We start from the raw sequence: 16,845 nt of genomic DNA on the forward strand, positions 1-16,845 counted from the left end.
GAGGTCGGCGGCTAGCGCGGCTAGCGCGGCTAGCGCGGCTAGCGCGGCTAGCGCTCCAACAAAGTCCTCCTGGTTGTGTTGCTGTAGTCCGCTGCTAATACACCGATCCCACCTACAACTGTCTTCTTTGCAGCCTTCATTGTTCATTAAACAAATTGCAAAAATGTCCAAAATACTGTGGAATTATGAAACGAAAACAGAGCTTTTTGTATAGGATTCTACGGGTACCATAACTTCCGTTACTCTGACTTCGTCACGCGCATACGTCATCATACCGCGACGTTTCAGCCGGATATTTCCCGGGAAGTTTTAAAAGTCACTTTATAAGTTAACCCGGCCGTATTGGCATGTGTTGCAATGTTAAGATTTCGTCATTGATATATAAACTATCAGACTGCGTGGTCGGTAGTAGTAGGTTTCAGTAGGCCTTTAAGCAGGGGTACCTTGTCGTCACCCTGTATCTCGGTCTCAGTGCATTACAGGGGTGCTAAAGGAGATTGCCCCAAGGGCCACATCCTGAAAAATCAAAGAATGCTGACAGAGAGTGTTATTATTAGTAGCAGTATTGTAGTTATTAGTTATTGTTTACATTTATTACCCCTTTGTTTTGTTTTTTCAATGATTTCCTTATTTAATTAATCTACATCACAGGGTCAATAATATATATATATATATATATATATATATATATATATATATATATATATATATATATATATATATATATTCTTACAAAAAAGACCTGAGAGAAACAACGTTGTGTTTCCTGCCCTTGCCACATTGGTGACCCCGACAATGTTTCACGCAGAAGAGGAAGTTGTGTCTTTAACGGCCATGTCGCCCCAACTCCAGCAACCTGCATTTGTCGCCGCAGCGACAAAGCTTCCGGAGTTTTGGCAGAGAGACCCGATATCATGGTTCCGGCACATCGAGGCACTTTTCAGATAGACTTCTTTCCCTGCCTGTCTTGGACGATAGTACCGCCGTTCATTTGATGTACAATATGCTGTCGCTGCTGGGGTCTGATGAGGGCGGGTTCATTTTTCCGCATCTTTTCTTGCGGCAGCTTCCACCTGCGGTCGGTGCGGTGTTTGCTAACTCCGCTTCTCTGGCCTCCGACGACTACCGGGGCTTGGCTGAAGAAGCTGACCGGGTGTTTCTGGCTTCCGGACGGTTTGCCATGCAGAGTGTAGAAGCGGGCCCCCCGCAGAGGATGGAGAACACGGACCCAGCGGTAGTCGCTAACCGGAAGCAGCGGGAGGGGAGCCTGTACTTCTTCCATCAATAATTTGGCGCCAAAGCTCGATGGTGTGTGCCTCCATGCACCTTCACGATCCTGAGAAACTCCAATACCAGCGCTCAGTAGTGGCTGTGGGCGCCGGCGAAGCATGCGAGCTGCTCTTCATTGCCGACTCCTTGTCAATGAGACGTATCCTGGTGGACTCCGGTTCACAAGTCAGCGTGTTACCTGCCACGGACACGGACTAGGCGGCAGATGGCTGCGAGCCACTGCTGAGTGCCGATAACGGCTTGTCAATCGACACTTTCGGCTCCAGGTTGGTAACTGTGTGCTTCCACCGACGCAAATTCCAGTGGGACTTTGTCATCGCCGCCATCACGGTCCCCATTATTGGCGTGGATTTTCTGTGTGCTAATGGACTGCTTGTTGATGTTGCTAATCGCTGTTTGATTGATGCTGTGTCTTTTTCAACTTTTACATGTAAGGCGGGAGGACTTGGACCGATAACACACGCTAATTATTTAGCATCTGGTGACATTTTTAAGCGTTTGCTGGCGGATTTTCCGACGCTGATCACTCCCGCTTTTTATACCGTGGACACTAAACATGGTGTTGAAGATTTCATTCCCACGGTGGGCCCGCCAGTTTTTTCCCGCGCGCACCGCCTTGATGCGGCTAACTCAGCCATTGCTAAAGAGGAGTTTGCTACTATGGAGCGTTTAGGCATCGTGAGGCATTCTAATAGCCTGTAGGCCTCGGCCGGTTACTGGTTCGTGGTTATCACCAGGTCCTGGTGCATGCCGAGGACGTGCCCATGACCGCAGTAATAACTTTTTGAGTTCCTGCGTATGCCTTTTGGCCTGAAGGGGGCAGCACAAACTTTCAAAGATTAATGCATTCAATTTTGTGTTCGTTTATCTTGATGACATTTTGGTGGCAAGTCCTTCAGCTGAGAAGAACCGGTCACACCTAATGCAGGTGTTCACATGTCCTGATCGTAAATCATTCTAAATGTCAGTTTGGGCTGTCCGAGATCGATTTCTTAGGTCACCGCATTTCGTCGCTGGGTGCGATTCCTTTGCCTTCAAAAGTGCAAGCGGTGGCAGATTTTCCTCATCCCTCCTCTGTTAAGGCGCTGCAGGGCATGATTAATTTTTATAATCGGTTCATTCCTCGCGCTGACTGATTGACTAAGATTCAAATAAATACCACGCACAAAACAGCGTGTGCAATCTATGAAATAGCATGAACTAATAGTGGGCGTGTTTCGTGTGATCTACTAACACTGCGTATACATTTGAAAAGTGGTGCAGACCGCTTTATTTAAATGAGGATTTTGCATCCACTATTCGGGGCATCGCCACATAGACACTCTCATTTACTGCACATTCATGTTATCATGCACCTACATGTGGAATTTGGTATGTTTTCAAGCAAGCAGGAGACATCTACCACTTTTTATGGGCATTTTAGAAGCATTTGTGCAGTGCATTTGTGTGGTGGCCTCATTGACACCACTTTTTTTTCTTTTTTTTTTACCGCTTACGGTGCATTACAGTGAAGCTGCACTACTGTGCTCAAGGCACAAAAAAAATATTACTTCATCAAGTTTTTTTATCATATAGGATATATGTCAACAATACATATTATTTGTGAAAAAACTAAAATCTTAAAAAAAATACTAAATGACTCCAAAACGCATTAATTGAATTTGTATCAGCCCTTTTAAGTTATAAAAGGATGTTGCTGAATAGACAATGTTGTCTAATTTTTTTTTATCTCTGACCGTCCAAATATGTTCAAATGTACACGTGTGACGGAGGATTCTGTCTTTAAAACGCGAGCACTCCTCTTTCAGTCGTCAGTTTGCTGAAATAGTGCTCCCAAAACAATGTTGATAAATCACATTGCACGTGCTAAATAATGATATTTGCAATTTCTCCTCCCGTGATTTCTACATATCAAATGAGATAGAGACACAAAATGGATTGCATGCCTAATTAATTCTGCTCACTTAACAGACCCAAACCACTTTGCACACGTTTAGTAGATCAGCTCTGTGAGTGCTATCAAGTTTGGACATGTTTTAGTACACGCAAACATTTAGTAAATCAGGCCCTTCATTTTTAGTGGGGGCACTACTTTTGTAGTATTTTTCACAAATACAACTTTAAATATTTAGACTTACCAAGACACCTGGTCTCTGAACCACTCCACAGCCCGTTGGCTCCGCATTCTCTGACATGTGATCCCACTAATGTGTAACCATGGTTACACATAAAAATCGCAGTAGCTCCAAATGTAGTCAGTGTGCCGAGTTTGGTGCCAAAGGGAGGAGAGGGAAGATCTCCACAGGACAAAACTACGAAGCAAAATCAGGACAAAAAATGTCCCATTGATCATTTTCAATTTAATGACTAAAACCACAATAGGTTGTCAAAATGTTATTAATATAACTCACTCTTGCATGCAGCAGGGCCATCTGACCCCTCCCACGTCCCGTTGGCAAGACAGCGCAGTGTCCGATGTCCCACCCCGAAAGAGTATCCTGCTAGGCATTCCAGCATGACCACAGAACCAAACTCTCCCAGCGCACCAGACAGCAGACGGTGGGTCATGTGATCTGACAAGGTGCCCTCAAGGCTCGGACAGTGGATGGCTGGGGAAAAAAACATGTAAGGTCAGAAGATGAGAATTAATGAGACACATATAAAATAACTATACAACTCAAATATAGTAAAATGATAAAACAAATCAATTCAATATACTGATATGATACAATTTAATAGGTAATACACATCAATATTACATACATATGTAGTTAAAAACTTAACTAAATTATTTAAATTGGCACGTGCTAACTGAAAGCTAATAGATACTAGATAAACACAGAATCCAAAAGATAATAGAAAATACGGTTGTAAAAAAAAAAATCGATTTTCGAATGAATTGCAAGTTTTACCTGTAATGATTCTTAATCGATTAAAAACATATATATATATATATATATATATATATATATATATATATATATATATATATATATATATATATATATATATATATATATATATATATATATATATATATATATATATACAGGTATATGGTGTTGTCAGGTGTTAATGTATATGTCCGTATCTACTGTAGAGATTTACTTTAGAAAAAAGAAGTGTGGGATACTTTTCTTTTCTAAACTCCCTAATTAAAATTACAAAATAAAAAAATCCTTAATTAGGGTTAAAAAGAAGTTTGTTTTTAAAAATGGTAAGGTTCTCTGCAGCCCTGAGAACTATCGTCAGGCTGTTCCACAATTGGGGGGCGTAATCATGGAATGAAGGAGGCAGTAGTATTATTAGGATTAGTTTTAGATACTGGAAGATGCCTGATTTTAGGGTTGGAGTTCGGGTTAGGGTTAATAAAAAATACACAGACAATAACACCAGTGACTGGGGAACTTTTTTTAATCTAATGTAAAAAAACAGAATGTGAGGGAAGAGTCCAAGCAAAATATCAAGCAAACATGTAACCTTTGGTCAAAAATCATTAACATTAACAGCTGTGGCTGTAGGCAACCTCCGGATGTAGTTTTTATTGACTAATCTCAGACAAGATGGCAGCAGCTGTACTCGAAGTACCATGAGAAAATGTTAGCTGTGCTGTTTTTGTCAGCCGTCGGTGTGAAATGTATGCGTGCTGCACTTGTCATTGAATGTGGCGCGCCGCCATGGCATTTTTGTTACCACCACACCTTCAAAATAAAGTTGTTTTTTTTTACTTGAAAACAAATCAAAGTACTATAATATATTGTAGCCCCCAGAAGAAATCACACAAAGTCTGACGCTATTTTTTACTTTAATTACCAATTTTATGATAACAAAACGGCACAATTCCAACAGGTGCAAACACTTTCGTGTCTGCGCTTCCCCAAACACACAACAGCGCTTCCTCATTCTGCGGCAATCACCTTTTAGGCACGAACAATGTGTTTGCAAACATGGGAAAAACCAACATCAAATCCAAACCACACGAGCATAATACATGAACATGGTCATTACAATGTGAATTGATATATATAGCCTATTATTTGCGCACTATTGACAAGTGATGTAACGAAAACTCGACTACCAAAAAGAAGACTTTGATTAACGAAAACCGCGCTGTAAATGTAAACAAAACGCCCGCCATTGTTTGGAGCTTTGTCAGCATGTCTGCAATGTGGACGTACTTAATTATATATCACAGATATACCGGCGGACAGCCATCTACAATGTTAAAAGGACAGTGGCGGCTTTTAAGAAGAGGAAGTCCAACTAGAGCAACAGCCTCTTTCTTTAGGGACATTGACAGACATAATGTTTGATGTTTCCCTCTTACACACATGTTTTTGTGTGCTATGGCTAAGAGTTTTTTTTTTTCTTCCTTGGCCTCAGTCTGGACCCCCTCTCCAGGGGCCCAGGCATAGACTGAATTTGTTTTCTTCCAACCCTTCCTCCATGTTTCTCACCATTTTTGTAAGGGGCGCCGGAAGTTGTCAGACCCGTCAGCGATCCTGTTTTTCTCCCTGTAATGTTTGTCTGCACTTGAATAGGATTGTGCTGAAAATGTTAATTTCCCCTCGAGGATTATTAAAGTATTTCTGATTCTGATTCTGATTCTGAAGTATAGTCTCTAAACACGAGTACAGTCTATAATAACACCAGAAGAAGATGCTAGATTTGTTGCTAGTGGTTTTTAAGTAATTAAAAGTCTGTAAACACTTAAAAAAATCTCAACAAAGTACAAAAAGCAGCAACACAATTGATAATATGGCAAAACGATATATAATAAAGATGTTAATACTGATGAATAATAACAGATTTGTTTTATATTTTTGTATAAATTTTTGAGCCTTTTTAAAGAAAATCATATCACAGCAACATATGCAAATTACTCGATGACGTCATGGTGACCACACCCATAACCACGCCCTCGGGTATCTTGGCAGTTAAGGGTAAACCCTGTACTAGTGTTTTAATCATATGTTTGCTGTTATTAGTTTTGTTGATGTTGCGTTGTGCATTATATTAAATTAACTTGTGTTTTCATGTGTTTCGTGTTTCTTCCTGTCAAGCTGTCTATTCTTGTTCCACCTTCTGTTTTGGTTGTGTCTTGCAGTGATTTCACCGCTGTTTCTGTGTACTGTTTGCCACACGTGCTCATGATTAGTGATCAGGAGACTCACCTGCCTCTGATCCCTAATCAGTCACATCTGGTTTGTTTGTTTATTGTGAGTAATGTTCTTGGTGTGCCTTTTGGTCTTTTTGCTCATTAAAACAAATGTTTTTCTACGTGTCGCTTCCCGTCTCTGCATCCTGGGATCATGCCAACTACCGCCATGCAAGTTGCTGATGTTATACTTGTTAATAAATGAACATGCTGTGTTTTCCGATAATTATTGGAATTAAAAAGTTGTTACAGTATATATAATGTATTTTCAAATTTTGCAAATAACAGCCTCTCTCCAATTTTTGTCAGCTTACAAATTATACAGCTAACAAATAATAATTAACATTGGTGTTATTGTTATTAAAAGCATTTAAAATAACAATGCCACATAGATAGAAATATAATACTTACGGAGACATTTAGTGGGTGAGACAGCATTACTCCAGCTGCCATCCTCCAAACATACAGCCGTCGCTGGAAGATTGGGGTCAAGGTGGTAACCATGGTTACATCGGTAGGTCACTTGACTGCCCACAGTATACTGGTTGACATGAAAGCTGCCATTGCCTGGTGATTGAGGGATCCCACAGGAGACGGCTGCCAATCATAATTAGAAGTGTTGGACGATGTATCGTAATGTCGATTTAGTTGATATGTGACGACAACACACTGTAGAAGTATTTATATTACCTTGGCAAAATGGTGGAGGTGTGTCCCACTGGTAAAGACCATTGGGGTGAAGTCTACAGGTGCAATTCATTGAGCCTACCAGACGGTAACCATGGATACAGTAGAACTGGAGTCGGCTACCTGGCTGGAGTTTGGTTCGGTTGACCACACCCCCATTCACTGGGATATCAATGATACTACAGTACGCAGCTGAAAGGAAGACAAACAAAAGAAAGTAGACTTTTTATATTCTTACAGCATATATAATGTCTGTTGTATAACTTACATTTATTGCGGAGTGTGGGTGGAATGACTCAGAGAAAAACAGTGTCAGTAATCAACAATTGCATATCAAATATTTATCCTTCCATGAAATATTCTTTATCAGCCGCTCTCAAATGATTCATTTGGCCTTTCGTCCTTCACTAGCATCATCTCCTTGAAAATACATCTGCTCTCTCTGCACCACAAATTGGATATCTCATTATAACACTCCTCTCTCCAGCGTTGTTCGGGGATAATGGCCCAATCTTTCAGTTGCTAATTAACAATAATGCTACAGGAACCACATTATGAAAGAACCATTCCAAAAGGAAGTCATATTCGAGATTTGAATCGGGATGTCCGGTATTATTGGCCGATAATCAGTGTTGGGTTGGTTACTGAAAACCAGTAACTAGTTACAGTTACTAGTTACTTTATTTCAAAAGTAACTTAGTTACTAACTCAGTTACTTACACCAAAAAGTAATGCCTTACTGTGAAAAGTAACTATTTAGTTACTTTTTTTTTTTCTTATTTTTTTAAGGCTCCCATTAATGCCCTTTTAGCCTTCATTTCAGTACTGTTATTGCACTGGAGAATAATACAATCTCAATTTGCATCACTGAACTCTGCTAAGCAATGTGATCTACATACAACACACAAAGACAAAGATATGTTACAAAGGCCGATTTGTTTCTGGCCAGAACAAATTGACAAAACTATTTTAAATAGCTGCAACATAACACACATAAGTAACAAACAGCATAATAACAGCATAGCTGTAAAGCAAGGAAGGCACACACTACATACACAAAGCCTAACCAGGCATTTTTTCCTCAAGGAATTCTGACACAAAATCATGTCTGAAGCCCAGAACACTCTACACCAGGGGTCACCAACGCGGTGCCCGCGGGCACCAGGTAGCTCGTAAGGACCAGATGAGTAGCCCGCTGGCCTGTTCTAAAAAATAGCTCAAATAGCAGCACTGTAGCGGCGAACAGCTGTCTCATCAGCTGATGCGCAAGCGCGTTACTGCGGCTGCTTGGCAACCAGCCAAACCCCACTTAATAAAATTATATTTTATTTTAGAGCACATCCACATCCCTATTCACCTACGCAACCCCAGGAAATGTATATAATTCGGCATTATTAACAGTTTACGTTCACACGCAGGTATAACGCGGCGCACTCCCGTCTCGTCTGCTGGTGCGCGAGCCCGGTAATTAGACAGCTGTGTCAAATCAAGGAGTACAAAAGACGCCAGCGCAGAGTGGAGAAAGGTTTGGTTCATTACAGATAACACAGAGTTGTGCCAAAAGTGTACCAAAACCAAAAGCTGAACAGACAGCCGGTAAGATTGCACTTTATTTCCCTTTGTGGGTGTGGCGCACCTGTTGCGCTGGTGAGATGAGGGGGGCGGGGGGAGTTGTGTGCATGTAGCGTGCTTAGTCTGGAGGCTAAATACACACGGTGTTTTGTGTAACTGTTGTTTAGTAAGGAAGTGTTGTGATTCTTTGCTTAGTTTGATAAATGTTGGAGCAGTTTGCTTCATCAGGAGGGTGAAGTCGCTCAACTTAAAGTGTTGGATTTAACTGTGTTGGATCATTGGCTGCTAGTGAGGGCATAGAAAAGGGGTATTTTTCTACCAGTAGACAGCGTTTAAGATTGAGTGTTTCACTGCTAAATTAATAATATATTTATATTGGATATGGATTTGAAATATGTATCTAAAATAGGTGGTTAATTGGTTAGGTATTTATGTATTTGCATATTGGGGTTTCTGCTGCATTTATCTATTGTGTTTCTGGTGTTAAATGTATTTTATATGTATCTTGGTGCATTTATGTTGAGACAATTTATTTGAAATCTGAATTAACTTAAAGGGAAAATATTAATCCATTTTCTTGCACTTGTTTAATTGTTAAGTGTTTGATAGCCTAATTAGTAATTGTAAATTATGGGATTGATAATTGATTGATTTTTTACAGCATGTTAATCTTGTGGTGTTTTGTCCTTAAAGGTTTTTCACCTACTAAAGAAGCTAAAGGCTACTAAAGACGACTAAAGACAGCTAAAGAAACTAAAGTCTACTAAAGTCTACTAACACTGCTAAAGACTGCTAAAAAGACTAAAGAAGAAAAAAGAAGCTGTTTCTTCGTTGGAAAAACTGTTGCAAACTAAAGGAAAATAAAAGGAAAAAAGTAACTACGTTCTGGTGTTTTGAGTGAAATCCAGAAGCCACATTCAGCATTGGTACATCCCTTCACGTGTGGGATAAGCACAGTGAAAAAAGCAAAACACTTGACAAGCACTTACCAGTGAGCTGCCTCTGTTTTTTAAATGTAATTTATTTACTAGCAAGCTGGTCTAGCTTTGCTCGACATTTTTAATTCTAAGAGAGACAAAACTCAAAAAAAATTTAAAAATCCAAGAAAATATTTTAAAGTCTTGGTCTTCACTAACTGACAAAGAAACAGATAACAGATTTGGTGTCCAGTTCAAAGTGTGAAATGATTTATTTAAAAATTTGAGAGTTGACTTTTGTATTTTACATGAGTTATTATTTGTACAAACATGGTGCAAAGTAATTCATGATTTGTTCAAAAATGTTAGTGGCTAGCTAGGTAAAATGGGATATTGTGATTTCACAAGACTGTCTTAGAAGTGATCATTTGAAAATGTTCAATTTGAAAAATGTGCACTTAGAGAAAATATAAAAATAAAGTGTTGCATATTGATATTTATCTGTTTCTATATATATTTATTGTGAGAAATCATTAAGATGATCAGTGTTTCCACAAAGATACATGTCATTAATTATTAATAATAACATAGAGTTAAAGGTAAATTGAGCAAATTGGCTATTTCTGGCAATTTATTTAAGTGTGTATCAAACGGGTAGCCCTTCGCATTAATCAGTACCCAAGAAGTAGCTCTTGGTTTTGAAAAGGTTGGTGACCCCTGCTCTACACATTTCCCCAGTTTTAGTTTAGAGATAAGGAAAGATTGGCCTGGCCCACTAGCATCCCTCTTTATGTTTGTGAACTTTATAGTCTATACATTTAGAGTGATGTGATAATTAAACACTCTAGAAGTCTAGAATGAAAGAGTATATAAGAGAATTGACACTGTCAACATCTCTCCCTCTAAGGTGCGCGCCTGTGCAATTGTGGCTCAAGTGTCCTCTGCGCACGGCAAATCTATGCCACGCACAAAATCAAATAAAAAAATAAGCGCATAACAATTTTCGACACGACACGGACACGACAGAGAAAACACTTTTCGTCATCCTTGTTCAAATATTGTAACGTCTGTCGAGACGCTTTGAGGACATAAATTCCATCCATCACTTTGCAGAGCAAAACTCTTTATTGTCGGCCATAAACACATCACCAAAACATTAGTAAAACAAATTATATCTAGCCAAAGTGGTCATTTTCTGCAGTACAAACCAGACCAAAAGCAACTTTGTTATATCAACAGCAGCCGCTCGCGCTTTCTCACTTGCGCCAACACATGCACATATAGCACTTAGCCAGTGATGCGTTTACAGCCACACAAAAAGTCGGACAACTCCAACACCATACATAAAGTATAATTCCAGGTCGTTACTCTATGATTTACCAATGAAATGTGTGCTTATTCTAGTGTCATTTATTAGGAATCTTAATTTATAAATATTAATCATGAAATGCTGTTAGTATATTAAATAAATACTAATACAAATATATTTTTTACAAACAGGAAGTTTCAGGAATGTACACAAAATCCCCTGCTTACATCTCATTGTGCAACATGTGAATGTTTTAATGGGAACTAAATGCAATGTCTGAAAGGGGTACACATTATTTCCAAAGCAGGACCTCCGCCCAGACAAAGTCAGGTTTGGGACAGGAGTGCTGCTGGTGTAGCCACAGTGTGCACGTCTGATGTTGCTCACATGGGCTCCACTGAATGCTCAGGGAGTTTTTGCCTTTGCTCACACATGAACAATTAGAGGGAACATTGATTGACAGAGTGTGTACCTTCAGTGCTGAATGATGAGCAGAGGCAGAGTTAATCCGTAAGTGGTGGTGCTGGAGGTGAAGTGGCATTGGAGTCTCTGTCTCTCTTTACTAGCTACGTCGAAGCATGTTGCTTATGTAGCTTGTTTGAGAAGTTTTGAATTGCTGTTTTGGGCAGTAGATAGGATATTTGATCCAAAGCACGATTTACATTTAATTAAAAGGTTATTTTCTTTGTGCTCGACAAAAGAAAAGTAGTGAAAATATCTCCATGTTAACAAACTCGACTTCTGGCTCCGCCATGATCAGACACGCCTCCACCTTCCCACACTTACACTCACACTCACACTCACACTCACACTCACACTCACACACACACACACACAGAGCGCAGGTCTCTCTTCTCCGGTTTGTGACACAAGAAGAATCAGAACGACGACACTGCAGCCAGCGCTCCGATAAAACACACTTTATACTACATAAAAAGTAACGTAAAATAACGCAGTAACGCATCATGTAGTAACGGTAACTGAGTAACTGAATATAAAAAATAACGCGTTAGATTACTAGTTACCGCCGAAACTAACGGCGTAACAGTAACGCGTTACTTTGTAACGCGTTAGTCCCAACATGTAATGTAATGTAATAAAATGGTGACAGTGGATCATTCTGGTATAATTTTTTTTTGCCAAATAATGATATCAGCATACCGTAAAACATGTGAGGTACTCCACAAAGCAACAAGCATGCTAGCTTGTACAGTTGAAAAGGGATTCATATGGCACCATGTGTGGCGGTTTACCTGACACATGAAGAATGACAAATTGGGAGGTTGCACTACTTTATCCAACACCTGGCAGTAGAGTGTTCAATATCTTAAAATGTGTTTTGTGGCAATTTCAACTTTGACCAGAGTGTCAGTTGCTATGCAGAGTGGCACTTTCCATCATTTTCAGCAGACTACATTGTGGTAGAGATCCACCCAGTAATGGAGTCATATGACTCCCTTGCCTACTGTATGTCCGCAGTCTGGCATCATTTCAAGGTTAGGCATTCTGATTGTAAATATGCAATTTGCAATGTAAAGCGTGGGTTGTGTGAGGGGGGAATAAGGTATCTTATTTAATATCACATCTCAGACAGATTTACTCAGAGTCACACGCAGCATTTGTATGCACCAAAAAAATTCAAATAAGCAATCGACAGTGCTTAAAAAACCTACACAGTCGTACCCAGTTAAAATGGAGACAACAAGAAGCAACATGAGAAAATACATCTGAAAAAGTTAGGCATAGGTTTTTTCTCCTGTGGCACAACACATGTCCATTGTGCATTTTGAATATAATAATCATTGGAAAAGTCTCCACAATGGCACAAAGTCTTTGCACAAACATAGGGAATTCAATTGATTGGGAATTCATTTTTGTGTCCGCACCATATACGGGTCAGTTTTATTTCGATCCCGTTTAAATCTGTGTGCTTGTAAAAGTACACAAAAGTTCAGCATGAGCAAAGTTTTGCTTTCTTCAATTTTGACAGAATTACACCATGTCCTTCGTCATAAATGCAATGCTATTCAAAAGACAGTTAACGGTTACAAACTGTACGATGAGTGACCTTATTATTGGAACTAGTTTTTTTCAATAAAAGTTATAGTACATGCGCTTACACAGTACCATATATAACTGGCATGTTTGATGCATTTATATTTAAACTAAATTATTATCATTGTGGTATTACAGTAGAGAAGGGCTTCATAGGGGCGCATTCCTCATTTTCTAATGCAGTTTGCTGAAAATGATGGAAACTGCCACTCTACATAGCAACGGACGCTGTGGTCAAAGTTGGAATTGCCACAAAAAACACTCTATTGCCCTCTGGCGGCTAAAGTGGAGAGTGCACCCACCAATGTTTCATGTGTCAGGTAAACCACAACGAATGGGGCCATATGAATCCCTTTCCTACAGTAGTTGCATGGGTGAAGGATAGAATTGTACCTGTCCAACACCATGCATTTCAAGTTAATCTAGCAAACATTGTAGTGATGTATAGAGGAGAGTGCACTGCTTTGTTTGTACTGTAGTGGTATAATAGTGTATGTACTAATGTACTGTATGTACTTATATACAGCATGTACCTGAGTATCTTATCTTGAATCCTTTTTTGTTGGTTGCGTGGTCAGTGGACCAGCGTAGGTAAAGTTGATTGGTTTTAGAGGTGAAGTTGAGCTGAGATGAGTGGTTTCCACTGAGAGCCACAAGCAAAGGGCTCTGTCCTGAAGATCCTGCAGGGAACGCATAAATAAAACATTGTGAAACGATGCTTGGAGGCATAGATAATCTTACAATTTGGACCGCATGGATAACTGCATAATATATTTATTTTTCCAACTGTGTACAGTATCTTTTTTCCATTATTCTTGTAATCCTCTAATAATACCTGTGTAGGAACGTGCAAAGGTTGCAAGCTTGACAATAAAGGAAGTGTAAGTAAGACATTCTAAATGGAATGTTTATATTTTTCAGGTAGTGTATGTCAACCTTTTTTGCACCAGGGACCGGTTTAATGTAGGCATTATTTTTACGGACCTGCCTTCCACGTGTGGCAGAAAGATATAGCAAATAAGTGCATGAAAAATGAATACATGAAAAAACTCACCATAACATTCAATTAGTGGGAGCCCCTGACCCTTTCCCTTTGCAAAAAAGCTCTCCATAGACTTTTTTTTTTTTGCTCATTTTTGCTAGTAGTAGGCTTTGTTTTGGCTTTAGTATCTGATGGGTATAGGTGATACATCACATTCCAGGACAAGAGCATGGATATATAATCAAGCTAGAAATACTTGCCATTAGTTCCAATATATTTCTATTTCCATTCTAAAAGTTATGTATTTATATTCTGTGCAATATTTCATACGTACATACACTAATTTTAGCTTTTTTTGGTCCAATTTTCAATGCGTAAATACATCTGTTGTTGCTAACTACTTGTGTAATAGGACTATGTCTAATAATACCAGCACTTTAACTTACCAGGCAAAAAAGGATGATTATTTTCTACCTTCAGAACAATTATTGTATGCAACAATTTAGCACTTCTCCATGTGAACTACTATGGTCACTTTGTTTCTGATCTGCCCTGATCTTAGGTCATCAACTTGCCGCGGACTGCAGATGGGACCCAGTTTTTGGCTACAATTTGGCACCCTTACATTTGATATGTTTAGTAATGTGCATTGTCCCAAGTAACAAAGATGTAACAAATATATCACATGGCGACTTCCTATCAGGAGTTTTATAATACATCTATGATCTATGATCTATGATCAAGCTTATTGGTGTGTCTGGTGGGACTGGCGAAAGTTAAGTATGAGAAAATGCGGTCGGTTATACATTATTTAATGTCTCTGTGCGGCCCGGTAGCAAATGTGGCACGGACCGGTGGTTGGGGACCGCTGGTGTATGTAACTTAGCCTGAGACACTAAGTTTTTGTTGTCATCAATCACATCACAAGTGCATTACGGGCTATTTTAGAAACTGTTGTCATTAAAAAGTTGGATATGTGCATATCTGTGTCTTGATACTCCTGCCTACAAACAAAACAGTTTCAATCTTAAGTAAATATGGTTATATTAATACATGGCTCACTTTTAATGTGCTACAGTAGTTGTTAAGAAGCTTTAGGATAGAGAGGAGATATTGTTTTCTTTTGAACCTCTCCAAACATTGTTAGCTTTTTAAGTAACTTCCTGAACACAAACTTCAACAAACCATTGTAAAGTAACACACAAACGCACATTTCACACAAATATGTTCTGCAAACTTTCATATTTACTCTTTCGTAACAGATTGTGATATCCTGGAGGGAAATTCTGTACACAGCAAATGAAAATTAACGGCTGTGCATCTTATTAACAGTGATGTTTTTAAAAAAAAAAAACAACAACAACAAAGGAGTTAAGGAAGCATACATGTGTGTGTGTGCCTATGTGTGGACTTTGCTTACCATCAAAGATTTCTAGCTCATCAAACTGTTTCTCACTGTGGAACATCTCAACATAGATACTGATGGTGTACCCTGGGAGACAAGATGGAATAAGTTTCAGTCATATTCAGTCAGGCACTTCACAAAGTGCACTCACACAATCAAATGTGAACATATGATTCTGCCTTTACAGAGATAATACTATTCAGCATTGCTGAAGCACTAAATAGCCATACGTTAATTAATTTAGCTCTGGCTTGGAATGTCACTTCAAATTTGATAAGTTAACTCAAGCTATATTAAACATTGTAAATGCTGCAATTACAAGGATTATGAGAGAGAGGGAAGGAACACTTATTATCATTGTATGATTAATGTTTCATTATTTGAAGGATGAATACATACTTTTTTCAAATTATAATGTTTTGATTTTGGGGCTGCAATGAACAATTATTTCTTGAATCGATAAATATATTGATTATTTTTCAATGAATCTGTAGATTAAATTTATTTTTGTATCACATTGTTTTTTAGTGTAATGGTACAACAACTTTTTTGAATTAATTCCTCCCAAAAAAAAACATATTCTTGTATGAAGAAACATTAAATGCATGAAATGCAATGACATGATATCAAATGCTAAATTACTAGTCGTTTTCGTTCCTCTGCTATCCTGGAGAATTGCCCTTGATGCATTTTTAAGTGCTCGTGCATTACAGTGTGTTGCTGTACAAAGTCATTTGTAATTTGCTGTTCAAAGAGAACCTCAAAGGCTCATTTTCTACGTCCGTATCTAAGGGTTTTCTAGTTTGGGTTTGATGCTGCAAATTCCCATACCGATTATCCAAAAGCGAGATCAGCTGATACTCGCACATGAATTAAAGGAGTAATATTAGGATTTCATTTTCATTTTGTTCTATGTAACATGTAATGATGGTTCTTTGGTGAAAAATGTGCAGATATATATTTTTGCTCCCATTGAAAACAACTGATTTTGAGAAAAAGAGTTGTTAGATGCAAAATAACCGCTCCTCACCATGCCCCCTCACGGTGAGTCTGCATTTGCCCTCGCTCAGCAGAAATGTTTTGTAGTTGTTTAGCTTTCTTGCTTTTATCATGCACTTTGGGCATCGGTGACTGGCACCAGCCATCTGTTTTGAGTGACTTTTATCACAACACAATATCCCAGATGATATAACGAGATTAACAGGCTCACCGTGTTTTATTGTCGGCGTGATAAGAAGAATATGCGTGGGGTGAGAGAAAAGAAGCAAAAGCCAGCCAGGATGAAGGTCTGTCAGTAAACACTAAGTCAAACTTCTACCGAGTCTTTCTCTCTCCAATGCTAAATTCTGGACGTATCCATGTGTAAATTGACAGTAAAATGTTTTTTTATTCTATATCATGCACTGCTGCTGATTTGAACACTTGTAAACAATGGAGGCTCAAGACGGCTATACAGTAAACCACCCTACG

The 16,845-nt window shown here is 38.9% G+C and overlaps 1 protein-coding gene across 1 annotated transcript in view; it reads right to left on the minus strand.

Annotated features, from left to right (window-relative positions):
• LOC133630056 (CUB and sushi domain-containing protein 1-like) overlaps positions 1 to 16,845 on the minus strand; it is a 426,532-nt gene that overhangs the window by 100,318 nt on the left and 309,369 nt on the right. The window contains exons 42-47 of the mRNA XM_062021303.1: positions 15,391 to 15,462; positions 13,522 to 13,668; positions 7,139 to 7,327; positions 6,860 to 7,045; positions 3,702 to 3,899; positions 3,429 to 3,602 (exon numbers count right to left, since the gene is read on the minus strand). Of these exons, the coding sequence (XP_061877287.1) occupies positions 3,429 to 3,602; positions 3,702 to 3,899; positions 6,860 to 7,045; positions 7,139 to 7,327; positions 13,522 to 13,668; positions 15,391 to 15,462 (966 nt within the window). The remainder of the gene's footprint in view (positions 1 to 3,428; positions 3,603 to 3,701; positions 3,900 to 6,859; positions 7,046 to 7,138; positions 7,328 to 13,521; positions 13,669 to 15,390; positions 15,463 to 16,845) is intronic.

This window comes from Entelurus aequoreus, linkage group LG02 (genome assembly GCF_033978785.1).
Source record: "Entelurus aequoreus isolate RoL-2023_Sb linkage group LG02, RoL_Eaeq_v1.1, whole genome shotgun sequence".
Taxonomy (NCBI): Eukaryota; Metazoa; Chordata; class Actinopteri; order Syngnathiformes; family Syngnathidae; genus Entelurus; species Entelurus aequoreus.